Raw genomic sequence first — 27,184 nt, 5'->3', positions numbered from 1 at the left:
CCAAAACATAACAACAACAAAACCCTACTGTAAATAACTAGTAATTAATGCTTCTGCAGTCACATTCTCATCATTGTTAGTCCACATTTTGGGTATGCACGTGTGTTTGTACCATGGTACCTGTAGAGGTCAAAGGACAACCAGTGGGAGTCTATTTTTTCCACCATGTGGGTCCTGGGAATTGACTTAGGCTTGGCCGAAAGTGCCTTTACCTGCTGAGCCATGTCAACAGCCCTCATCCTTGTACCTGCCTGAACCATCTCAACAGCCCTCATCCTTGTACCTGCCTGAACCATCTCAACAGCCCTCATCCTTGTACCTGCCTGAACCATCTCAACAGCCCTCATCCTTGTACCTGCTGAGCCATGTCAGTCAACAGCCCTCATCCTTGTACCTGCTGAGCCATGTCAGTCAACAGCCCTCATCCTTGTACCTGCTGAGCCATCTCAACAGCCCTCATCCTTGTACCTACTGAGCCATGTCAACAGCCCTCATCCTTGTACCTGCTGAGCCATGTCAACAGCCCTCATCCTTGTACCTGCTGAGCCATGTCAACAGCCCTCATCCTTGTACCTGCTGAGCCATGTCAGTCAACAGCCCTCATCCTTCTTATTCTAATTTTCAGGAACTCCCTAAACTCACACTCCAATGAATTTTTCAAGCATCTGGAAAAATTCCTTTCAAAAATTTTTAATTCTGAAATAAAATTTTTGTCCTATAATAAATTATTCTCTGGTCAATTTATAATGTGACTATATAGTACCTTATGTACATAACTACTTTTCCTTTTAAATTTGTGCATATATTTAAGATTTGTCTACAATTATAATCCTGGAGCTAAAAACAAGGTATCACCAGGGACAGAAGGGCTATTTCTAGGAGAGGATGCAGAAGTGATGCCTGACTTCTCTGTAACCATGGAGGATGGGCATGCAAGAGCATGTAAACGGACAGACTGATGCCCTATGCACCCTATGTTGGCTTCGCCCTATGTACAATCTTGAATCAGCCTCCCAAATCCTGGAACTGTGCTTGTTTTGGGTAAGAAAGCTTGTTTTGGGTAAGTACATGGCTGTTTCTTATTTACCAAGAGAAACCTAATGTTTTCCATTCATGTCCCAAGTCCTTCAAAAAAAGCAGTTTCCTCATTGGCTATTTATTGCCCTACACAACATCATTCACACTGGTTGGAAAGTTTTGTATTGTAACAATTATAGGAACCACGTTTAGAGAGAAAATTATCAATCAGAAATTATGACTACAAAGACCAGTGTGCAACAGAAGACAGACTTCCTCCATGTCTCCAGGAACTCTTCTAAGAGTTGTTATGGAACTCCCACCCCAACCCATTCCAGTATGCTAACAGATAGAGCTAAGTCATATGCTTAGTTTTAAAAAAAATTGGAAGATTGGTCTCACCTAATTATAATTAGTACAGCTGAGATAAATCTCTGAATAGTATTCAGAAGAGACCAAAGCCAAATTGCACTTTGGCGAAGTGTAAGATGGTGTGTGGTCAAAGAACATTCTGTGGCAGCCTCCTACCACGTTGTTAATATGTCCTTGTAAACTGTAACTCTCATTACTATGTTGACTGTTGACTAATTCTTGGTAGCATTGACGGTATCTGCTTTAGGCATGTCATGTTGAGAGCTGAAACTGGTTCTATTCTTTTAAGCAAACATGAGAGACTACTGAAAAGGAACTTACTCTGAGACTATTTCTCTCTGAGGAGGGAAACACTTTTGTACCATTTGTTCACAAAGTTCTAAATCAATTCACAAGATAGCTGTGAAAAATATCTTTATTCATGCTTTTCTACCCTGATACTTATTCTCTTAGAAACACTGGCTCACTTTAAGACATCACCATGTTAGAAAAACACAAACATCAATACTTAGCAGACAGTTGGTGACAATCACCGTATACACTTATATGTTAAAAGATTAAGAAAATAAAAACTAGAGACTTACAAGATGTAAACAGGCTAGGATAGTATTTAATGTAGAAAACCTTAATGAAATCACAATAAACATTACAATAAGTGTATTTCCTGCATGTCCCTGCATACAGAGAACATCTGTTAATGTGATAAAATCATCTGCACAAACCTTACATACATCAGGGTATATTGTGCCTGATGCGTATCAGTACCTTCTGGGTTTTTTTCTTTTGGTTTTTTGAGCTGAGGACCGAACCCAGGGCCTTGCACTTGCTAGGCAAGCGCTCTACCACTGAGCTAAATCCCCAACCCTCCCACCCTCCTTTTTTGTTTTGTTTTGTTTCGTTTTTTCGAGACAGAGTTTCTCTGTGTAATATCAGTACCTTCTGAATTAAAACATTCCCATCCTGGAGGAAGGCTCATTAAGACTAGGAAATAAACCCCTAAGACTCACGAAGCCCCGAAAATGTGTGAGATTCTTGAGGCCCATTCCCATGTTTATAAAGGGGGAGGGCCACTGGGAGGGAGGGAGACTACCTAACTCTGTGTGACCTACTTAGTTTCAGTTTTCATGAGTCCTCATGGGGTCTTTCAGTGATGCAGCTGTGGAATCACTCCTGTGCTTGTTAGACAACCTCTCACCCATACTCCTGAAACCTCCACAAACTCACTGATGGGATTGCAGTTAGACAGAACTGTGTATTCGGTCTGTTGCCAGTGCCCTATCCGGGCTGAGTACATATCTGTTCATACCTCCTCAGGAAAGGACAACAGCCCTTCAGTTCAGTGGCATTCCTGGTATCCACTAGTATCAACTGCGTCTCTCAAACTGTGGTTGTGACAAACACAGATGTCCTCAAATGTGGACCAAACCATTGCATCAGACACCATCATAAATATTTATCATATTCAACAATCTTTTTTTTTTTTTTTTTTTTTGAGACAGAGTCTTATTATGTAGCCCCGCTGGCCTGGAACTCTATGTAGATCAGGCTGACCTCAAACCTACAGATTTGCTGCCTTCTGGATTCTGGGATTTAAGACACATGCCACCACACCCATCGCAAAAATAATTTTAATACTATAGTTAACACTTCTTAGAAACTGACAATTTCATCTTATGAATGATTTCTGATGCATATAAATTTTTGTGGATATACAAATGTTTCACACATGAAACATACTTTTGTATCTCCTTAATGAAATGCTGGTGCCAGGTAAGGCATTTAGAATTTACTGAAATTTCATGTTTCTTTTTCTCCATAAAGTGGCTTGAAAATACAAAGGTGATAAGAAGGACCCTCTCTTGGGTGAATTTTCTAGCATGAAAGGTCCCCTGTCTGAAATACTTTAAAAATGGGTTACAATGATTTTATATTATGTTGCAAAAAGGTTATATCACTCATACAAACAAGAGATTTATAAACATATAAAACCTCTGTTCTCTCCAATGAAACATGTCTGTAAATCAGTGTCCTTCCCTACACCCACTTCTCTCCACAGATAATCTTATCTGCTTTCAGACCATGAGTACAAATCCAGGGATAATGTACTGCAGGAATTGGGGGTTGAGGCAGGAAAGAAAAGTCGTCACAAATGTTAAAATTCCTACAGAGCTCTGGCCATGCTCTCCCCATAATGCTACACATGCAGGCTGCCAGTCTTAGAGCAAAAAGGTAATCTTAGCACCTGAGACCTCTGTTAACAGGACTTCTCACAATGACATTTCCCATATCCATAACCATTCTAGATATGTTTGTCCACATGTTAACAGCATTCCATCTTAAAGAACTCTCCAATATGGAGGTCAACTTCCTATAAAAGCACTGTCCACATCCACTGCATTCATGTACTTCCAGCCCATGAGCTAGCCAGAGTGTTTCCATTAGGTAAAAGTCTTGTCCACATATGCCATCTGGTCCACATAAACTCTTATGGTTTCTCAGCAGTGAGGGATTTTCTGATGTGCACAAATGTCTGTTATACTTACCTAGGTGGGATCATGTTTACCTGTGAGCTCTTGCACACACCCCAAGAATATGAGCTATTTTCTACATTCTTTAAATTCACAGGTTTTTTCAGTTTTTATATTTGCAGGGTTTTGTGTTCATGTGGTTCTCCAGTGGAGGCAGATGTCCATCTTACAGAACCAAGGTTTTGCACATATTGAATTGATATGGCTTATCCTACGTGTCTTCTTTGGTCTGCAATGAAGGATTCCTCACATTCAGAGGGCTCCTCACCTAAAGACTGCTGAGATCTGACATCTGGGAACAGGTTTCTCCACACACTGCATCCAAACAGTTACTCAGCTGTGTATGTCTGCCGTGCAGTGAGTTGTATCTGCTGCTGACAGCTCCCTCCCCTTTGCATTTCTGAGTACTCTGATGTACATTTGTTGGAAAGGTTTCCTAGTCCTTACATTCAGAAAGCCTTTCAACTGTGAGATTTCTCTAATGTGTAGACAGCTTTGACATGTGGCAGGTGACCGTTTGCACTGATAAGTATCTCTCAACTCTCAATTCTGTGAGACACATGGAGAGGTGACACATGTCTGAAATGCTTTCCTACATTCCTTATATTCACAGGCCTTCTCAGCTGTGTGAACTCAACTTGAGAGTGGGACTTCTGACTAACGGGCTTTCCACATAGCTACTACACTCACAGGGCTTCTCATCAGCATGAATTCTCCAGTCTTGCTGAGGACTGATTATTTCCAGACCTTACATTCAGAACGCTTCTCACCTGTAAGATTTCTCCAACAACTCAAGTCTGGCAGAAGTCTTTGGACATATCCCACGCTGGTACCTACCAGTGTTTGGAGTTCACTAATTATGAGATGTGACTTAAGACTGCCGATGGCTGCAGCCTTTACATCCACAGGGCTCTTCGCCTCTGAACTCTCCGAGGTTCAGGAGAGATGACAAATGACTTTTCCTACATTCTTTATGAACCTAGGGTTTCTCCCCTGTGCAAGCTCTCTGTAGAGGTTTGTCTTCTGATAGAAGGCTTCCTCAGATTTCATGCATGAGGTTTCTCACCCAGGTGAGTTTTTTGATGTATAGTGAGATATGACTTGACGCTAAATGATTTGCTACATTCTTTACATTCAAAGGGTTTCTCACCTGTGTGAATCTTCTCGTGTGTGGAGAGATTTGACTTCTGGTTAAAACGTTTTCCACATACATTACACTCATAGGGTTTCTCACCTGTGTGAATTCTCTGATGCACAATGAGGCCTGACTTGATACTGAAAGTTTTCCTGCACTCTTCACATTCGTAGGGCTTCTCACCTGTGTGAACTCTCTGATGTATAGTTAGGTCACACCTCCTTTTAAAGGCATTTCCACATATGTTACACTCATAGGGTTTTTCGCCTGTGTGGGTTTTCTGATGTACACTGAGATTTGACTTTACACTAAATAGTTTCTTACATTCTTTACACTCATATGGCTTCTCACCAGTGTGAGTTCTGTAGTGTAAGTAGAGATTTTGTGTGTGCTTAAAGGCTTTCCCACATACTTTACATTGATAGGTTCTCCCACATCTGTGCCGCCTACGAGGTTGGTTGTTGATTTTTGCAGATGTATTGCATTCATGGGGTTTTTTACCTGTGTGAGGTCTCTGGTGCACACTGAAATTTAACTTTGGGCATAATTTTTTCACACCATTACTCTCCTTACTTGAGAAGACACTCTGGTTAACCCTCTGTTTTGGCATCTGACACATGCATTTCTCACCCTCATTACATCCACAGGGCTTTCCCCATGCATTCAGAGTGCTCTGAAGATTTATAAGGCCTGGTTTTGTATTGAATGTGGGTTCACAATCAGTACATTTATCATATTTGTTTTTTATGCATGTTTTAAAATGCTGAGTATGGTTACACTTGTCAGAGAATGATTTCTTACACAAGTTACAATCAAAAGTGTCTTTCCTTATGTGAGTCCCATCTTGGGCACTAGGATCTAACTTACCAAATGCTTTCCTGTATTCCTTTAACTTACTTGGATTATCTCCCAAAGGAAATACCTTATGTGTCCACACAGTGTTCCCATTGAAAGTTTCATCATGTTGACTATACAGAAAGTGCTGCTGCCCACTTTCAACACCGTGATCCAGACTAAGAGGCTCAGGAGGTCTGCATGACATCTTGGTTGTAGTAAGATGATCAAGGTCCTCTATAGGCTCCATATCACTGGGCTCACCAGGGAGATACACATTTTCCCATATATCAAGCACCTCAGATCTCATTTCAGAAGAGTTCCTATTCTTAATAGCCAGGTGTAAAACATGGTTGGAACTCATATTAAATCTTTTCCTAAATTTGACCCTCTCCTCAGCTGAAGAGTTGCCAGTGATTACCAGGTGGTTCAAATGTCTCTTTTGATTGTCCCAACTGGTCTTGTTCAGGCTCTTCACATTCTCCACAGCTGAAAGGAAATAAAAGTTGCCCTACATGAACAACACAGAAGTCATTCTGGTAGAATTCTAACATGAAAGTGAAGAAGTAGTCCCTCATGAAGTAATACTGCAAAACAGGGTCTGGAGAGATGACTCAGAGGCTAAAAGCACTTGCTGCTCTTGCAGAGCTTCCACTGGGTTACAATTTCATAGCAAATCAGCACAAATCTGTTGACTTAGATTGCACTCCAAGGCTAACCAGATCTATAATTTTCCTCATCCAATAGCCTTTGAACAGGCCTTGGTTCATTTGGGCTCCATGCCTATGATCTTCTGGATAACACACCACCCCTTGGGTCTGTCCTACTTCATCTGGACTCCGTGCCTACAATCTTCTGGATAACACACCACCCCTTGGGTCTGTCCTACTTCATCTGGACTCCGTACCTACAATCTTCTGGATAACATGCCACCCCTTGGGTCTGTCCTACCAGGAGTCTCTGCAGACGCTCCTTGAATTACATAAATTCTGGTATCCTGGTATGCACCATTTGATTCTGACATCTTTTTACCTATGTTTTCAATATTAACACAGAACTACTAATGCCACTTTGGAACCTCTAATGAAAATGTAACCAGTCTGAAGACTAGAGTTCCTATCAACTTATGAACTGTGTACCAAATTTGTAAGTCTCAAAGTTAATCTGATATGAATTTTAAAACAATCTCCTTAACGCTGCTTTAGCTTTAGAACCATCCTATATTTTTTCACTCAATTTATTCAACTAAGAATTTGTGGTTATTCTTTCAATGCCAAAGTTTTCTGTGTCTCAACACAGCAGAAGCTCTTTAAACAAGGCAAATTTGTAGGATCACCACTGTTGGTCCCACATAGTAGACCACTGTCTATGAGGAATCAAATAAAAAGTGATAAATGCATTAATAAAGTCATGAATAAATGCTTACAATGAAGCATCACATAAACACAGAGGGGAAGGGACAATGAGATTTAGAGTAACTACTTAATGAAATGTTCAAGACCAGTGAGCAGAACTGGCCAGATTAGAAAAATACACAGTAAAACCAGGAAAGGCAGGTATACCTGGAAGGGAGAGCCTCCCTTGGACACAAGACAGCAAGCATCTGATTAAGAAGTTAGTCTCTGGAAGATGGCAGAATTGAGTGAAAAGAACTTCACACTCCCACCACCCGATGACTGTTCACTAGTCTGGACACCCTGCCTCGGGCGCATTCACTGACCTGGGAGCCTTCCGTTTGGGGCATCTTCTTCCTTCCATGGCCCAGCTCCCTGCTCCAACTTCAGGATCAACTCAGGTTTGGCATCACACTGATCTAGTAATAGGAAACAGTGTGCAAATTGTACCCCCAAACACAAAATACTGGCTTCAGACTCTGAGCAATGATTGGACCAATATGAACACTCTATGAGAACATGGCATTTATAACCAATGTTGAGGACATTAAAATAAAAGCAATACATACATAATAAAAGGGTTATTCTGACTGACCACCTGGATCAAGGGGGAAAAAAGCAAGGAAAAATTTTTTACAATGCACTGTATCAACAAAAATCTAAAGCTCCTCAGCCAGAAGCTGCAGGAGTTGGCAAGATCAGATGAGTGACCAGTAAGCTCTGAACCCCCCTCCCTTGTGCGCCCCCCCATCCCAAACACAACAGGAAGCAGAGGAAATCAGGAGAAAAACAATGTAAAGAATTTAATAGAACGAAACAGCAAGAGAGCATCAACAGAAAGAGTTCCTTTCTTTTAAAGATAAAATCATCTTTTGGTGCCTTGGGTTCAGTTCCAGTCTCTGCTACTCTAGTCTTGGTATTACCAGATCAGCGTACTCCACTAGTCTCCACTAGTCAGCGAAGAAGAGCCGACTGGAGAGAAACCTTTTCTTGGAACACCAGGGGATGCAGCACAGAAGGGCGTCTCCCAGGCACCTCTCCAAGCGAGCTAACAGTCTGTGGCTATAGCCAGAGAGGGACTTGGTACACCAACAGGAAGGCACACATGTCAGTGAGGACTGTCTGCACCAGTCAAAGCCTCATTTACTTTCCATCAGTCACAACCATCTGTCAGGCCACAAGGGACATGCCCCCTTCTGACTCTTAGGGGACATGACTGCTGAGTCACCCAGAATCCACCAAAACCCATGAGAGTAAATGTGGGTATTGTGTTCCCTGAAATATTGTGTGTTCCCCGAAATAAACATATCTGGGGTCAGAGAACAGACAGCCACTAGAACAAAGCCAGAAATGGTGGCTAGAAAATGGGAAGAGTAAGCCATAACAGAAGTTGGGCAGTGGTGGTGCACGCCTTTAATCCCAGCACTTGGGAGGCAGAGCTAGCCGGATCTCTTAGTTCAAGGCCACTTTAGAAACAGCTAAGCATGGTGACTCATGCCTTCAATCCCAGAAACCCAACCTTTAATCCCAAGGAGTGGGGGCAGAAAGAGAAAAGTATATAAGGCGTGAGGACCAGGAATTAAAGAAAAAAAAAAAAAAAAGCATGTAGTTAGTTAAGCATTTGGTTGGTTAGCGTTCAGGCTTTGGAGCAACACAGTTCATCTGAGATTCATGTGGAGGAGGACTCAGAAGCTTCCAGCCTGAGGAAAAAGGATCACCTGAGGAACTAGCAAGGTGAGATAGCTGTGGCTTGTTCTGTGTCTCTGATCTTCCAGCATTCACCCCAATAACTGGCCTCGGGTTTGATTTCATTAACAAGTACCTTTAAGATTCATGCTATAAGTAAAAGTCAGTTAGAAACTCTGAAACTGTGCTGGCCTGTACTGCATCTCTCGGAGAGCAGACAGCTGTCCTCAAAACGCCCTGGGACTGTTAAAGTGGCCGGTACTGCCCTAAGAGGAGTTACACTAGCTGTCAACTGGGAGTCAGTCCTTCTGTTCAAGGTAACCAGGGCAGCTAGTTCATCAAACTTCCAATTCTCAAAGTCTTTGCTTCTTATGGAAGGAGGAGGAAAAGGACATCCGAAGGAGTGCTAACAGTAACCTAAAGAACTTATCATTAACATAAGCAGCCCAGTACCACAAGGAAAGTTCAATTCCCCACATCTGTGTCAATACTACACAAGTGATTCATATGTTCACAGTAATCAATAACAGTGACATTCTGAAACAGTTATACATTTTAATTAAAAGAATAAATGGCTAGTTGTGGTGGCACACACCTTTAATCCCAGCACTTGGGAGACAGATAGGTGGCTCTCTAGGATCAAGACCAGCCTGGTCTACAGAGTGAGTTCCAGGACAGCCAGGGCTACACAGAGAAGCCCTGTCTCTAAAAACAAAAGCAAAAACCAACCAACCAAACAAAAAGAATGAAAGAACAGACTACCAAGAAAACCTAACCTCAAAACATACGTGGAAGAGACCTGTTACCAGGACAGCTTGCACAGTCAGGAGGAAAAAGCACAGACTATAACAACGTAACAGAAAAACCAAAGTCAACGTACAGGGTCACAGCCAGCCAATCCTCATCAGGAACAAGAACAGCGTTTGGAAGGAAGATCTATCTCAATGTCCGTGAAGCTGGATAACCTTGTGATGGAGAAAGGTGTTAAGTCCGCCTCCTACCAATTCTAAAACCAACATGGAAAACACAGAAGGATAGAACCTAGGCAAAGGTGAACTTAGACCCGACACCAAAAGCACAGTTGACAGAGCAGCACTGAAACCAGAACTCTCGGGGTTGGAGAAACCGCTCAGAGGTGAAAGGCACTTCCTGAGCTTGCAGAAGAACTGGGCTCAGTTCTCAGCACCCAAGTACAGAGACTCACAATTGCTTGTAACTGCAGCTCCAGGGGAGAAGCCCTCTTCTGGCCTCCACAGCTCCTGTCCTCACATGTACAAACCCATACACATTCACACACACACACACACACACACACACACACACACACACACACACACACATACACTATGTGTAACATTACGAATGCTGGTGAGGATACAGAGAAGGAAAGTCTATGTTCCTAGAGATGTAATTAACAGGCACTATGGGAAACAGCATGGTGCTTACTAAAATACTGGGAAGTGAACTGCCACATACCACAACCCAACCCCTGGAACACACACACACATCCAGAGGAAATCCACCCCAGTGTTTTGAAGAGAACTCTGTGCACACAGTGACTGCAGCATCATATACTGACGAGATGATATGGAATCTACTTTAGTATCTACCCTCAGATGAACTGATAAGAAAATGAGCTAAATCCAGAGAGGATGACTTCATTCAGCTTGGAAAAGGCCCTGAATTTTCTCTCACGGGACCATGGATGTAACTGACAGATACTTGTATCAAGGGAGGAAGATCAAGCTAAAAGAAACACTGCATATTCACACTTATGGCTGGAAGCTACTGTTAACCTGAACACAAGGAAAGAACATCTGGCTTCCAGAGCCTAGGAATGGTGTGCAGGACGGAGGGAAGGAGACAAGATGATGCACAGACACAGGGAAAACAGCTGGATAGGAGACATAACTCACACTGCTCTATAGTACACAAAAGCTGAACATGGTTGGCAACAGTGACTTGAAAGTACGAGGCTTTGGGGTCGGAGAAATGACTCGGTGGGTAAGAGACCTGGTGTTCTTACAGAGGACTTGAAGTTGGTTCCTAGCACACACATAGCAGTTCACAACTATCCCTAGCTCCAGTTCCAGAGGATCTGACATCATCTTCTGATCTCACTGGGCACCAGGAACACACAGTGCACACCACGTGCAATCAGACAAAATATTCACACACATTAAATAAATAGAAAGCAAATAAGGAGGGTTTTAAATGTTTTCAATAGAAAGAAATGATAAGTCTAAGTTTACAGACTTATATAATACTATCACGATGTACAGCACATAAGTATTGAAATGACAACTTTCATTATAAATATGTGCAGTTGCCACGTGTCAGTGAAAGCCAGGTGGGTGGGTGTTTTTACCAAGCATGTGCAAGACTCTAGGTTTGGCTACTGGCTCAGGGAAAAACAAAACAAAAACCCAAACCAACAATCACCACTCTTTGAAGTAGTTCCTGTATTTATGAAAAAGGGATAAGCTTCTGACAGGATTACTGTCGCCTTCTACTCACTCAAGGACAGCAGGCTCCTGTAGGTCTCCAGCATCACATCCCTGTAGAGCTTCCTCTGAGCATCATCCAGGTCCTGCCACTCCTCCCAGGTGAAGTCCACAGAGACATCCTCAAATGACACCAAGCCCTGGAATGAAACAACATTCCTCAGCCCAAGCCTTCAGCCTTGGGTAAGAGAGGTCACTCCTGTCCTGAAGCATCTCTTCCGTGAGATGTACCTTACAGGCATGCTTTATTAAGGAAGAAGAAAAACAAAAACCTACAAAACACCTTGCCTGCTCACTAGCTTGATGAGTGACTGAAGTAGTAAACGTGCATACGTAATGGATATTCCTTGGGCTTTCCACTGAAACACATGCCCAACTCCAACCAGAAGAGCTGCTAGTACCCACAAAGAAATACACATCTCCAGTGTCCTAGAAAGAAGGGTAAACTGGCCAGGTGTGTTGATGCACACCTTTAATCCAACTACCTAAGAGGCAGAAACAGGAGGACCTCTACATTTGCCGCAAGTCTGCTCTACATAGGGAGTACACTAAATTGGGATAAATGACAATCACCATGATGGGGAGGAGTTACAACAGATCTTAGACATACTTGCCTAGAGTTTCTTCTGTCAAATGCACCGATGCCTAACAGGCAATTGGACAACAAGATCTTACAACACATTTTTACAGGAACATAAAGAATTAAAATTTTCAGTGGCATCTAACTTCATCAAGCTGAGTGAAATGGCTTTAAAGTAACTTAGGACTCCAAACAAAGAATCAGAAATACATTCCATGACCGAGGAAGAGATGCAGATGCTAAGAACTGCAGAAGACTTGAAAATTTATTCTGGGAAAACAGGCAAGTTCAGTATTAGATAATATACTAAGAGCATGGTGGCTCTTATCTTAATCCTAGCACCTGGAATGTTAAGGCAAGAGGACCTGAAGTTTAAAGCCATCTCCAGCTATACAAGCAGTTCATGGGCATCCCAGGATACTTTGTTTTAAAAGTCTAAGTCTCTCTAAGTCAGTGACTCTCTCTCTCTCTCTCTCTCTCTCTTATACACACACACACACACACACACACACACACACACACACACACACACGTACAAACATTTCAACTATGTATCTGGAAAAACTACATGGCCAATCCATGAGCATGGGAATTCTTTCAATCTTACGTTTTCTTACTCAATTTCTTTCTTTAATATCTAGAAGTCTTCATTATAGAGGTCTTTAACCTCATAATTTAGAGTTATCACATTATTAGATTTGCTAAATTTATATTTAGTGACTGACTTCTTTTTCTGTACAACTGTTACTAGTTTATGGAACATCTCTTGAGTTTTATATGCTGATTTTCTATTCCTGACATCCTGCTGGACATGTTATCAGATCTGAGAATCTTCTGGTGGAGTCCTTAGGGTGATAGGTATAAGATCACACCACCTGCAAATAAAGGTGATCCAATTTCTGCCCTTCCCTTTGGTGTTCCTTGTCTTTCTTCTTCTGCCCTGGCCAAGACTTCCAGCACTATACAGTTTGAATAGCCTTGTCTTGTTTGTGATGTTAAAGGAAATGCTTCAGCACTTCACATTTAGTATAACAGTGGCTAGGAGTTTGTCAAAATACAGGCACAGGAAAAAGACTTCAAAAGCTCAGGAATCTATTACAAGAATTGATGAGTAAGACAGCATGGAGTTAAAAATACTTTGCCCAGCAAAGAAAACAGCAGAAAGCCTACAGAATGGGACAAAATCTTTGCCAGCTATATATCTAACAGTAGATTAGCATATACAATACACAAAGAACTCAAAAAGGTAAATACCAAAGTCACAAATAATCCAACTGATAAATGGCCAGAACCAAACAGATCCTCCATAATCCAACTGATAAATGGCCAGAACCAAACAGATCCTCCTCAAATGAGGAAGAATATATGCCCAATAGGTAGATGAAAAAAATGTTCAATGTCATCAGCTACCAAGAAAATGCAAATAAAAGCTACACTGGCATCCCAATTTCACCATTACAACAGTTATGAATTAAAAACAAACAAATGGAGCCAGTTGGTGGTGGCACACGCCTTTAATCCCAGCACTCGGGAGGCAGAGGCAGGTGGATCTCTGTGAGTTTGAGGCCAGCCTGGTCTACAGAGCGAGATCCAGGACAGGCACCAAAACTACACAGAGAACCCTGTCTTGAAAAACCAACCAACAAACAAACAAATAAAAAACAAAACAAAACAAATAAAAAAGAAAACAAGTTGCTGAGGATGTGAGGAAACAGGAATTCTTATGTATCACTTATATATCTTACACACCTGTAGAAATCAATATGAAAGTTCCTCAAAATACTAAAAATCAAACTACCACATGATTCAGACATTCCACTGTGATGGTATTGTGTTCCCCAAATTATTGTGCACCCTAATAATAAACTTATTTGGGGTCAGAGAACAGAACAGCCACTAGATACAGAGGCCAGAAAATGGTGGCACATTCGCCTTTAATCCTAGCATTCCAGAGGCAGAAATCCCTCTGGATCTCTGTGAGTTCAAGGCCACATTGGAAACTGCCAAGAATGGTGACACACGCCTTTAATCCCAGGGAGTGATGGTAGAAAGCAGAAAGGTATATAAGGCGTGAGGAACAGAAACTAGAAGCTTTTGCCTGGTTAAGCTTTTAGGCTTTTGAGCATCAGTTCAGCTGAGAGTCATTCTGGATGAGGACACAGAGGCTTCCAGTCTGAGGAAACAGGATCAGCTGAGTTACTTGTGAGGCGAGGAAGCTGTGTCTTGTTCTGCTTCTCTGATCTTCCAGCGTTCACCCCAATAACTGGCTCAGGTTTGATTTTTATTAATAAGTACCTTTAAGATTCATGCTACATTCCACTCCTGGAAATATACTCAAAAAAAAATCTGAGCCAGCCTTTTACAGAGATGTCTAATCATCATGTTTAATGTGGTGATATTCATTTTAGTCAGAAATGGAACCAGCTAAATATCCATCAACAGACGAGAAAATGTGATAGACACAATGGAATTTTATTAAGCCACAAAGAATGAATGAGAACATCAGTTAGGCGAATGGGTGGACCCAGAGGCAACCATTACGTTGAAGCAAAGCAGAATCAGAAAGACCATCACCACGTTCTCTCTCATCTAAGGAATCTAGACTCCAATGCTCACCATGTGTGCATATGTAGGTGTACTGAAAGAGGGGGAAACAGATGGGAGAGTGAAAAGGAATCATGGGGGCACAGTAGCACATAGGCGACATCTGAAGGGGACCCATTTGAGGGGGAAGGAGCGCAGCCAGGGGGTGGGGATAGGAGAGACATGGCACTTCAAGTGGTAAAACAAGAACAGACTGGGCACAGAGGGGACACACGCATGAACATGTAACTTCAAAGCTGGAGGGAGCTGTTGCTACCAAAGCGCCACCACACCTGACATCCTAAATGCAGGAAGAGGCATCAGTTAAAGAATATCATTCTAGCTGATGGCAGGCACCGTAACCCTGAGGCTGGGCCAGTGAGCATCTCAACAAACGTTATGAATAACTACACTACATATGCATATGAAGTGACATTAAATCCACATCCAGAGTGTAAAGAACTGAGGAATTACAAGCTAGAACTACTCTGCCTTTTTTTTTTTTTTTTTTTTAGAAAAAAGGCCTTTCTAGGCCTTTTTTTGTTTTGTTTTGTTTTGTTTTGAGAAATAAAGCCTTGACTGGACCTCAGTGCATAAAGTACACGTGTCATGAGATCGGGAAGACCTGAGTTCAAGCTCCAAATCCATGTAAAACTGGCATGGAAGCAGATGTCTGTGACGTCAGTGCCCCACAATAAGACGGGAAGCAACAGCAGGAGAATCTCAAAGGCTAGTTAGCCTCACATATAATGGCAAACAACAAAGAGACTGTCTCAAACAAGGTAAAGGGCCAGCCAGCCTCTCAGGTTGTTCTCTGACCTTCACATCTAAGTCACAGTGCTCACACACTTGAATATACTCACATCTGTGCATACAAATTCATGTACATATGTATGAACACACATCATACACATATATACACATAATACACATAGAAAGATTTAAAAACTGTGAACTCTCAATTGAAAACACTGGAAACTCAATGATAAGTAGGCAAAACAGGTGGTGTAACACATACGTGACTAGAGAATTTACTTTTACGTAAAGTCAGAAAAAATAACCCACAGTCTAAGCCAAATGGTTTATAAATATAACTTAATACACAAACCCCCAAATCTATACATTTCAGCCTACAGATCATAAGCTATGTATGTAGTAGAGGGGTCAATGTTTCCCAAAGAAAGACTGAGCCCTCTGCATAGATCCTAGGCATGAATCTCTACTTACCTAAGCCTTGGGGCCTTGTGTATGGTCTCTATGCTCATGGTGGCAGGCATTTGTGGGGACAGGCTTGGATCATGTGCTGTCAGCTTGACCTGATACTTGATATGCAGGAGACTAAAGCAGCCAATGGTGGTCAATGACATGTATGTAACTGAATCCTAAGAAATGGTAGAAATATTGGGCAGGAGGAGATTCACTTGCTAACTGGCTGGGATTACTGTCAGGCACTGTTGCCTAAACAAAGAGCTAATGACACAGGCCTCCACGGATGAAAGACAGCCAGGAGTTTCTACAAGGTGACTCTCGGACCTCACTCTCTTGTTGACTATAGTGAATCCTCTCCTAGGCATAAGTTGTAACCACGAGTACAATGACATCTCTGAATTCTCTCATTTTTTTTCTAGGTACTATGAAACCTGTAGATGAGTGGGGGAACCTCAAAACTTGTTAGTAGTGACCAACAATTTTCTTAGGGGAAACTGAACATTTAAAATCAGGAAACAGCACACAAAGCAGGTAGGACCAAGCTGCCAAAAACCAAGGAAAAAGGGTAGAAATCTTCATGAATGCAGCGACACTGAAAATGGCCAGCATGGAAGTAAACACACTTCGTTTAACTTTCAAGCTCTTTAAAAAGCTGTGGGCATTTCAAACAGGGGGGAAACGCGGTCTGGTGGGCTTCTAGTGCTTCAGAATAAAGTCTTTAGCGATCACGACACAGCAGGGCAGGAAGAAGCCCACCTGTGTTACTACAGGGCCTGCACACCACAGGAAGTAGTGCAACGCCCTTTAAAGGGAAAACACAACTTTAGAAGGAAAACTATGACGTAACCACCAAGTGACAGCTAATGAGCAACAGGCTCACAGCAGCATCTGTAACTCACTTGATTCTATTTTAGGAATTTTTCCTAAAGACCTGGCTGGTGATGGCTCCACTGGTAAATGAGCTGGCTGGCAAGCCTGTCAAACATTAGCTGGATCTCTGGATCTCACATGGTGGAAGAACTGGATCTCACAAGTTGTTTTCTGACCTACAAATACACACACACACACACACACACACACACACACACACCACAAATAAATGTTAAAATAATATATTAGAAGCTGGAGAGATGGCTCAGTGGTTAAGACCACCTGTTGCTCTTACAAAGGACCTGGGTTCAGTCCCTAGCACCTAGCATATGGTGGTTCACAATTATTTGTAACTTCAATTCCAGGGGCTCTGACTCTGACACACATATTGTACATACATACATGCAGGCAAACACTCATAAATACAAAATAAACCTTTAAAATTCTAAAAGTAAGATAATTTTAAGCAATAATAGTAAGGCAGCAGTACAAAGCAGCACACAGGAAGTCTGGGTCTAGAGCAGACAGAGGAAGGAGCTGATCTAAAGACAGGAGGTGTACGGTCAGCAAGTCTTAGTGGGCCTGTCTATAACAGCAGTGTTTGCCAGGTGACACAAACAGGAACAAACAGAACCTACAACTTTTCAGGTCAGGAGGAATGGCAGGCTTCCTGAGGCCAGAAGAGACTGTCCCCCGGGCCTCCTGGTGCTTCACGACAGTCTGGGTCGTCACCAGCCACACCAGCACTCTACCTCCTTTCTGAGTACACCTGGGGTCAAAAAGATCAACACTGTCCAGGCTGAAGACAGACCCACAAGCTCCACAGAACCAGACCTGTGACTCCTGGGAGAAGCACGGCCCTTCTGCAGCTAAGACTTCTAGGCCAGCAGAGCATGAGGCCACTTGGAAGAGAAACCAAAGTGTGCCTATCCCAGCACTCTAAGGCTTCTGCTGAGACCACCTTTTGGTGAGGGGCACACAGACATCTTCACTCCTCCCAGTATTTACAGAGGTATGCCAGCACTCCTGTCCCCTACATGACTTTGGCCTCAGTTTTCCGATCATGTTCCTTCCAGGCTGCTGATCACAAACCTAAACCACTATGCAGATCAGTGTGGGTAAGAGTGTGTGGTACTCTTCTCATCTTTCCCTGCTGATTCCTACACCCCGGCTTCTGCCTATGAAGACAGTATCGGCAATGTACTAACCCTGAGTCAATGCACATATAACCAGGTAGAGCCAACACTGTGGGGATGGCAGTCTAGCGGGCTCTGCATTGTGTGTCTCTGCGATGATCCCATATTCTATATCAGGGCAGATGCTTCAGGAAGGTGGAAACCAGGGCGAAACCTGTGAATTCTGAGAGCCTGGGCTCATGCCATGCTTGCTGCCTGTGAAGTCAGTTGTTCCATTAAAAGTCATGTGTTGTTTGAGCTAGAAACTGATAATTCTGTGTTGTCTACCAACTAGACTGATACACTGGCATAAACATACAAAAGGAAAAATATGTAATATTCAGACCCATGCTCCTGTTTTCACTTGTGCTCCGTGTGCCTTTCTCGGGACTCCTATACAAATGGTATCCCACTAACTTCTGTCCCCCCACTTACTCCCAAGGCCTGCACCACACTCGCTTGTAGCAGTACAGCTCATCGGCACACAGGCATCACCACTGAGGAACAGACCCTTCCGGCCTAGCAGAGACGGACAGTTCCAGTGTGAGCAAGAAAGTATATACTTGTCTTCAGGCAGCCACACTTCCTCACCATCTACAGCATCACATGCTGCCACTGGACCAAGAATGAACAACAAACAAAGCCAGCAGGAACTGCAACTCCTAACATTAGACCTCGGGGAGCAAAGGAAGGGAAGGGAAGAAGAAAGCCCAGAAAAAAAGAAAAAGAAAAAGAAAGGAGGAAATGAATTCCTTCTTTTAGTGTAGGATAAAGGCCATTTGGTATACTGTTATCAATACCATATAAGGAAAGAATGGAGGATCTGATTTTCACTTTGACAAGGGAAGCTTGAGGTGCCTTTGCATAGCCACACAGGAGTCAGACTTAACGATCTGAAAGCTGAGCAAAAGGTACAAGTTACAGAGAAATGGTTAAGAAAGGCAAATCAGGGCGGCCTGAAGCACAGACGTCTACAGTGGAATGGAATGGAAGGGACACAGAGCTGAACACAAGGATAATCATATGCCAAGTTTGCCCACATCTATAAACACACACACACACACACACACACACACACACACACACACACACACACACACGAGAGAAAAGAAAACTTGAAATGGAAGCATTCACATGAAGAACACCGATAGTAATTTCAAATGTGGCAGAAGTTTCAGGTAAGGCAGCTAGAGAATTGTGCTGGCCTTTGACTATAATTTAAAATTCTGATGAAACCCATGTGTCTGAGTACCAGGGAATCCTGACAACTGTGAATGCTGCACTCAGCTCTGGGTTGGGAGTGAAGCACTGTACACATCGTTGTGCATGTGTCTATGAAGCCTGTTTAGATGTCGCAGGCCATGAGAATTGATCATGTCCTCTTCCTGAAGTCAATCCAAACGATAACAAATGACACAGGACCAGAAAAACTAGTGATGCCAGGTGATGGTGACAGACGCCTTTAATCCCCAACACTAGGGAGGCAGGTGAATCTCTTTGAGTTTGAGGCAAGCCTGGTCTACAGAGCTAGTTCCAGGACAGCCAAGGCTATACAAAAATATCCTGTCTCGAACCACCACCACACCCTCCCTCCCCCCACGCCCCTAAAAAAGAAAAGCAAAACCAGTGGGCCAGTTCAAATGACTCTAAAGCCTTTATAACATGGTTCTGTCGACATTATGATCTTACTATGTCTGTGCATATCTGTCTTATGTTTGTTTTTCCATTCCAATTTTAATTAAGGAACTCTCACAAAGCTCTTAAAGCACAAAGTGAAGCGAGGTCAGGAATAACCACACCACTTACCACAACTGTGCTCATTTTCCTCGTTCTCTGAGGCACATGGAGCACCTTGCAATGGCAGCTGGAAGAGAAGGCGAACAGAGGTGAACCGGCATTTGCTGTGCCTTGTTTGTGGATTCCGATGTGCAAAGATTGCTACATACTTGCTGAGGGAGAAAGCTAGAAAACAGCGAAAAGCCTCCCGTGTGGAACCAGTCTCTTACACTGGAGGACTGCCACAATAGATCTAAAGGAAAGAACACAATGAATTAGAGATTAAACTTCTGGTTTACCATAGGTTAGTGACTGCTGCTTGCTTAGTGACTGTGTATGTCATGAAGACATACTGCAATGTTTTAAGGACGGATGTCTAATGAACAAGATACAGTCAAAGAAATTGTAGAAAACCCTCGGGCAGGATTTTCTACTTTCCTGTCAATGCAGAGGCACCACACAGGATTCCATCTCCATCTCTTGGTGTACGGATTTAAGTTTCACAGACAAAATGCTTCATACAGTCTAAACATTTGGCTCAGGACTGTCTCTGTAAATGAACATGACCAATATTGACTGCAGTACCTTCCAAGTACTGTTTAACCAGAGCCTGCCTGTGGTGTCCATGCCTGGGGGTAGCTTCCTCCCACGATGCTCCTTAGCTTTGTTTCTGAATGTGCTCTGGCCAGCAGGGCCTCAATGCGACAAAAGTACAGTTTCCAAATGAGGTTTCCCATGCCATCCTGCTAGGGTTATACTTCTGTGTTACCATGTCCTGTTAATACATCCAAATTTTAAAACAGTATCGAGGCTCCTCAAGAGCATGTTTCCACAAGAACTGAAATCACACTGTACAAAACAGCTCTGCTCACTATTGTGCTATGGCTTTTTCCTCTCGGCTAACATTATTCTCCCATCTCCATCTTGCATCAAAGATTGACCAGGAGGCCATAATAATGAAATAAGCCAAATAACACAGGTCCACAATAGTGGTAATGGAGCTGTTCTATCTAAAGTAGAAGACAAAGGGCATTCCAGACCTTCATCTGGGATTCCAACCATTACCTAGCCCAGGGCACCTCTCACCTTGCTAGTGATCTAGAGTATGCAGGAGATGAAAAATTAACTGAACATGGAGCTTGATGAGGTAGCTTCCATGAGGTCACTATCCATAGTGGGGTAGGGTTGGTGGTCGGGTGTGTGTGTGTGTGTGTGTGTGTGTGTGTGTGTGTGTGTGTGAACCATCCTCTCTATATCAGTAAGTCCAATAAACTCACTGGATCACCAAGTTGGACCATGATGGAGCCTTTACCTTAGTCATTCCTAAGTGCCCATCTGAGGTGAACAGACATGTGTGTATATCTCCCAGTAAAAGTCTGTGCAACTACTGTGCACTCTCCATAGAAGCCAACACTTTAAGAGCCTTCCAGATGAGGGAGAGGACAGGAGATGCCCCAGCCCAGGCTCAGCCCCACACCTCAGGCTGCTCTAGGCCCCAGGGCTGTCACCGCTAGACAATGGGACGCCAGACACAGCAGTTGTGGTACTAGGGTCAGGAAGAGGAGGCGAAGGGGTACGGCTGAGGACTGGTCTCCCTGCAGCATCAGGGAGGGGGCAGGCTCAGCCACGTCAGGACCGAGGGCGACGGAGGCGCAGCTCAGCCCAGCCCGGGGCTCCCAGATCCACCGTGTGCACACCGCACAGCACCCGCCCCGGCCGGCAGAAACCCGCTGCACTCACCAGAAGGCAGGCGTCTCACTACCTCTAGATGTCATAACAGGCTGGCGCAGGACTGAGGTAGCGATCCAGCCCCCGCGGAAACCGGAAGCAAGATGGCGCCGCCGGAAACAGACCGGAAGTGTACAGAGGCCGTCCTGCTCTTAGAGCTTGTGAAACTGTCTTAGGTTCTTTGGACAGTTTAGGGCGTCCCGGTCGCCAGCGACATCGATATGGCTGCATTTTGGAATACATCAAAGCTCTAAAAGTGCATGCGTTGTGAGGCTAAACCCAGAAACAACTGCTTCATGCATACAAAACAAAACTTCAGCTGGGTGGACATGGTGGCACACACCTTTAATCCCAGCATCAAAGAGAGACAGGTGAACAGATCTCTGAGTTTCAGGCCAGCCTGGTCTACATAAAGAGACCCTACTTCACAGCCCCCACCCCCCCCACCCCCAAAAAATGTGGAACTAGAGACATGGCTCAGTGGTTAAGAGCACTGGTTGCTCTTCTAGAGGATCCGAGTTCAACGTCCAGCACCTACATGGCAGCGAGGATCCAGAATCCTTTCTGGACTCTATGGGCACTGCACACATGTGCACAGACCTACAGGCAGGCAAAACACTCATACACATAAAATAAACTATAATTATTAGGTAGCCAGAATAGCAAGACAGGCATTCCATCAGGTCTTTTGTGGATGGACGCACCTTAAGTTAAGGAAAACCAAAGTACCACAACTGCCCTTAGAATTCAAACTACCACATGAAAAGAGGGAAGCATGGATTCAATCGCCCCTTCTCACAATTTAAAATTCTTTGTGAGAGAAAAATAGAAAATAGTTGCCCATTGAGGCCCTTTAAGGGAAGGCTGTTTCCTATATATAACTTTCTTCAAATATTTTCACATTTTTTTAAATAATAAGTAGAGGACCTGAGCCATACCTCTGGGTCTGGGTAGAAGTGTGGTATTTTAAACTTCTTCAAAGATTATAAAACCAAAGACACAGGCTGGGTGTGGTGGCCCACATCTTTAGTTCAAGCATTGATGAGGTGGAGGCAGGCAGATCTCTGTCAGTTCCAGGCCAGGCTGGTTTGTATAAAGAATTTCAGTACAGCCAAGATACACAGCAAGACCTTGTCTCAAAAGACAATAAATAACACATCAAAGACACACAATTGCCCCATTCTTACAAATTAATCCAAATAAGCTTGTCAATCTTGTGAATAGAAATCTCTTGGGGCAGTTGCCCCAGAAACTTCAGTGTGCGGTATTAAAGCCTATTTTCGAATGCAGTCTTTGGTCCATGCTCACTCTCACCCTTGACAATGTTTCACCTTGTTCTGTAGTAACTATGTCCTGTACTATGCAATGTTTTATTTGATCTCACTAGATGGAGAACAATGCCTGAGGAACTGAAGGAGAACCAGAGTGACTTCCTAGAAGTACATTCTTGGTTAAAACCTTTCCTACTGATTTTGCTCCTGATTGAACCCAGTTCCACACGTGCCCTGCTATGTGAAGGATGCTGTTCTAACTGTGAGCCTGGGGAGCATCACAGTATTGGAACACTGTAAGGAAAAGTTTTATCATTGAAAAAATGCAGAGTTGGGGTTGGAGAGATGTGTCGTTGGTAAAGAGCATGTGTGCACCTGAGAGCAGAGACCCCAAGTTCTGTTCCTAGCACTCACACCGGAAGCTCATAACCGCCTGTACCTCCAGTTCCAGGGGACCCAAACACCCTCTTCTGGACTCTTTGGGCACCTTCACTCACATTTACACATTCCCATACACACACACACACACACACACACACACACACACACACACACAGAGTTTTTTAAATTAAACACAGAGCTTATCACTTAATTGAGCTAACAACTGATGAGTCTATGGGGTTGCCAAGGTTTAGGATTTGGAGACGATTACCTTCTGATGATGGGATAGATGAACATTAAGGAACATTAAATCTTTCATCATTCTAAGACACTGCCATGAAATCTTTGTGACAATATAAAATATTGAGTGTTTATTAATGTACAAGCATGTGAACAAAAATAAATGTGCAAAAGCTCAATGAATTATCACATGAGTGCACTTGTATAACAGAAAAAAAAAAATAGCCTCTCCCATGCTTTCAATAACTTTGGCCTTGCCTATTCCAAAAGGTATCCAAGATCTTTGTTGGTGGTGGTTGACAGGGTTTCTCTGTGTAGTTTTGGTGCCTGTCCTGGATCTCACTCTGTAGACCAGGCTGGCCTTGAACTCACAGAGATCTGCCTGGCTCTGCCTCCCGAGTGCTGGGATTAAAGGTGTGTGCCACCACCGCTGCCCGGCCTGTTGTTGTTTTTAAGACTAATTCATTTTTATTCTAGGTGTATAAGTGTTTTGCCTCTATGTATGTATGTAAATGTACCATATGAAGATAACACTGAACTCATCTTCCAGTCTTCACAGGACTGACAGACAGGCTTGTGCCCTGTGCTAGGATTAGAGGCATTTGCCGCTGTACTTGGCTTAACTTTGCGTCTTATAAAATGCTTTATTATAGAAAAATATACATACCTGTGTAAATAAACACATAAAACTAAACAATATAATAGACTGTTCACAGCTTCAACCACTACTTATTAGGCACCTTTAAACTTTCTTCATTACTTTAACCCATTCCCTACCCTGTCAACCCATACATGCTTATTTTTAGTTCCTTTGTATAGTCAGATGTGCATACATTGAAATCTACAATTTAAAAAAATTGTTTCATCAATTATGTGTGTAGGGGGTGTGCATTGCATAGGGATATCTAAGGAGGCTGGAGGCATCCATGTGAGTCTCCCCCTGCCCCCACAGCTGGGGTTATAGGCTGTTGTGAGCAACTCAGTGTGGGTGCTGGGAATTGAACTCAGGTCCTCAGGAAGAATAGCAATGTTCTAAACTGCCAAGTCATCTCTCCAGCACCAAACCTTCTTTCTTTCTTTTATTTAAATCTATGTATGTGGATGCCTGCTTGTCTCTATGTGCACCACTCATGCAGGGCCCACAGGAGGAGGGCACTGGATCCCTTAGAACTGGAGTTACAGGCAATTGTGAGCCACTGAATATGGGAACCAAACCTGGGTTCTCCATCAAGAGTGGTGAATGCTCTTAGCCACTGAATCACTTCTTAGTCCCAAAGCTACAATTTAAAAAATTTTTATTTACTTATTTTTTTAGACAGGGTCTTGCTATTATTTAGCTCTGGATGTCCTGGTACTCCCTATATAGATCAGGCTGGCTTTGAATTCACAGAGATCCACCTGCCTCTGCCTCCCAAATGCTGGGATTAAAAGTGTTTGCCACCACTCTTGGTTTATGAAGCCACAATTAAATGTACAATTAATTTTTAAAAAATTTATATGTGTGAGTGTTTGGTCTACATGTATGTCTGTGTACCAGTGCATCCCTGGTACCTTCAGAGGCCAGAAAAGGATGGTACACCCTCTGGAACTTGGGTTATTTGAGCCACCATGTATGTTCTGAGACCTGACCTGGATCCTCAGAAAGAGCAGTAAGTGCTCCTAACCATGGAGCAATCTCTCTGAAGCTCCTTAAAGGTACACCTTTGACAAACACATACCTCCATATACTCCATCTGTTTTAATATTTTATACTTTTCTAGTATGGGAGGCACAAAGGTCCTTGGGCTCACAGATAAGCACTAAGGGAACCAGAAATGTTAAATACACAGGGTTGTTCCTTCAAAAAGAAAGATGCATAACCTGTAATCTGCCCAGAAGGCTGGGAGTGGATGTGCTTAGTAGCCTGGTGATGTTTGCACTATCTGGTGGCAAACATCTGGTTCCTCCCCCAGACCCTTATCCTGAGCTTCTCAACCTATAGAATTTATCTTCATGGAAGGTGTCACATGTAGCCAAGCTATAGAACCCATCTTTATGGAAAATGTCACACGTACTTTACAAAGAATTTTGATGTAGTCTTATCTTAAACTGTATTGTGCACATGGAATTGAGTTAATTATCACCAGAAAAGTTTTCAACAAATTGTGCTATGCTTAAATGTGCCTAAAATAAACTGCTCGGGGTCAGAGTCCTGAAGTTTGAACCAACACTGACTTCTGAGTCATGTTGAACTGAATTACTTTCTTGCCTCCCACCAATTGTTATTCTGCTGGCCATGGTGGTCACCGAGACCCCTTCACTGCAGAACATCCTCTCTTGTTCCTACCCAGGGAGTTGTTTTCCAACTCGATCTCCTGGGTACTGAGATTATCAGTATGAATTACCATTGGGGTTTTATGCTATGCTAGAAATCTAATTGAGGACATTGTGCATGCAATGAAATAGGAAAGCATTCCATCAGCTGAGCTACGTCTACACCCATTACTTTCTGACACTGAGAAATACTCAAGGTTCATTTTACATTTTTTTTCCCCAGACCTAGAATTAGCTATTTTCCCTAGAACCTGTTCCCTTTTGCTGAAGATAAATCTGGCAATCTGTCTGCCTTTCTGCACAGATATACTGACATAGCCAGTGAATCAATTGATTTTTGCCCACTGTAATCCAGAACCACAGGTTCATTGCAGTGTGCTGTGTTTGCTCGCTTGTACTTGTGTGGACTACAGAGGAGACTATACCAGTTTCCTACAGTGTATTTACTGGAATTCATGCTAGTGTCAGCATTGCTACCAAACATTGTTGAAAGAGGCCGTATCTACCAATAAGAGCACAAGCTTGTGTTCAGCTCTTGAGTCTAAATACATTCACTCTGAGCCTTTTTTGTTAGGCCACTAAGTCAGGACTGTTCATCATCTCTGCTTCTGTAATGTTGTGTAAAACATTTCTAATACTTTGGTTTGCTTGTTATTTTCTGCAATCATTTGAATTCTGCTTAATATCCCAATGGAGTTTTGGTTTTTAAAGATGGTTGTGTTAATTTTTGGATTTTTGCAGTTTGACTATATTGTGGCTTTATGAAGCTTTGTTTATTTGGTTTGTGGGTAAGCTCAGTTCATGAGGCTGGATGTCTCTACAGTCTCAATCTGGTACTGAAAGCCTAGAGGATTCCTGGAGAGGGAGAGCCACTGGTCTCCAGTCTCTGTTGGAATCCTCAAGATGTTGGTTCTTGTATCATTGAAGGAATGCTGCAGCATCAGGATAGATGAACTCACCAGCACGAGTTAGGAGAAGCAGGCAAAAAGCAATCCCCTTCTTTCATGTCCTTTTACCCAGATTCAGGATGGGCCTTCCATTTTCAAATAATCTGAGAAAACTCAATTCAAATTTCCTAAACATTAAGAAAATAAAAGTGCCCAGAGCTTGTTGTAGTTGATTCTAGATGCAGTCAAGTTGACAAACAAGAGTAACTACCACACTGGACCATGGTCACTTACATCGAGCTCTAGAAGAAACCTTTATCTCCCATGATACAGCAGCTGTTTTTCATTTCTTTTGTAGTTATCTTGTTGTTGCTGCGGATTCCTTCACTGTTATTATAACCTGTTTTTTTTTTTGTTTGTTTGTTTGTTTGTTTCTGGTGTAGACTGATGAGCAGTGGTTCATTAAGAACTCTCCAGGCCTTCAGCACCAGATTGGGATGGCTGAAAACTGACAGGTGATGGACCATCAGCACTTGTCAATAATAATTCAAAATAATTACATTATTTATCTCTCATTTCATGGGAGATAAAAGTTTCTTCTGGAGCTAAATGTAAGTGATCATGGTCCAGTGTGATGGCTAAGCTTGTTTGTCAACTTGACTGTGCCTAGAATCAACAAGCTCTGGGAACTCTTATTTTTT

At 42.9% G+C, this 27,184-nt stretch overlaps 1 protein-coding gene across 3 annotated transcripts; it reads right to left on the bottom strand.

Annotated features, from left to right (window-relative positions):
* Positions 1 to 3,003: 3,003 nt before the first annotated feature.
* On the bottom strand, positions 3,004 to 21,480 carry LOC118588816 (zinc finger protein 39-like). Of its 3 annotated transcripts, none has more exons than XM_036195362.1 (6): positions 21,404 to 21,480; positions 20,249 to 20,438; positions 19,694 to 19,916; positions 11,484 to 11,610; positions 7,607 to 7,699; positions 3,004 to 6,375 (listed from the first exon to the last, which is right to left on the bottom strand). In XM_036195362.1, exons 3-6 carry the CDS (start codon positions 19,706 to 19,708, stop codon positions 4,964 to 4,966), a joined length of 1,647 nt encoding a protein of 548 aa, XP_036051255.1. In that variant the 5' UTR covers positions 19,709 to 19,916; positions 20,249 to 20,438; positions 21,404 to 21,480; the 3' UTR covers positions 3,004 to 4,963. The 3 variants fall into 3 exon arrangements, with proteins under 3 accessions (XP_036051255.1, XP_036051256.1, XP_036051254.1); XM_036195363.1 differs by lacking the exon at positions 20,249 to 20,438 and having other exon boundaries at positions 19,694 to 19,751; positions 19,834 to 19,916; XM_036195361.1 differs by lacking the exon at positions 20,249 to 20,438.
* Positions 21,481 to 27,184: the final 5,704 nt, after the last annotated feature.

Source organism: Onychomys torridus, chromosome 8, assembly GCF_903995425.1.
Source record: "Onychomys torridus chromosome 8, mOncTor1.1, whole genome shotgun sequence".
NCBI classification, from domain to species: Eukaryota; Metazoa; Chordata; class Mammalia; order Rodentia; family Cricetidae; genus Onychomys; species Onychomys torridus.
The sequence above is the reverse complement of the archived record's forward strand: the minus strand, read 5'-3'. Positions and strand labels throughout refer to the sequence as shown.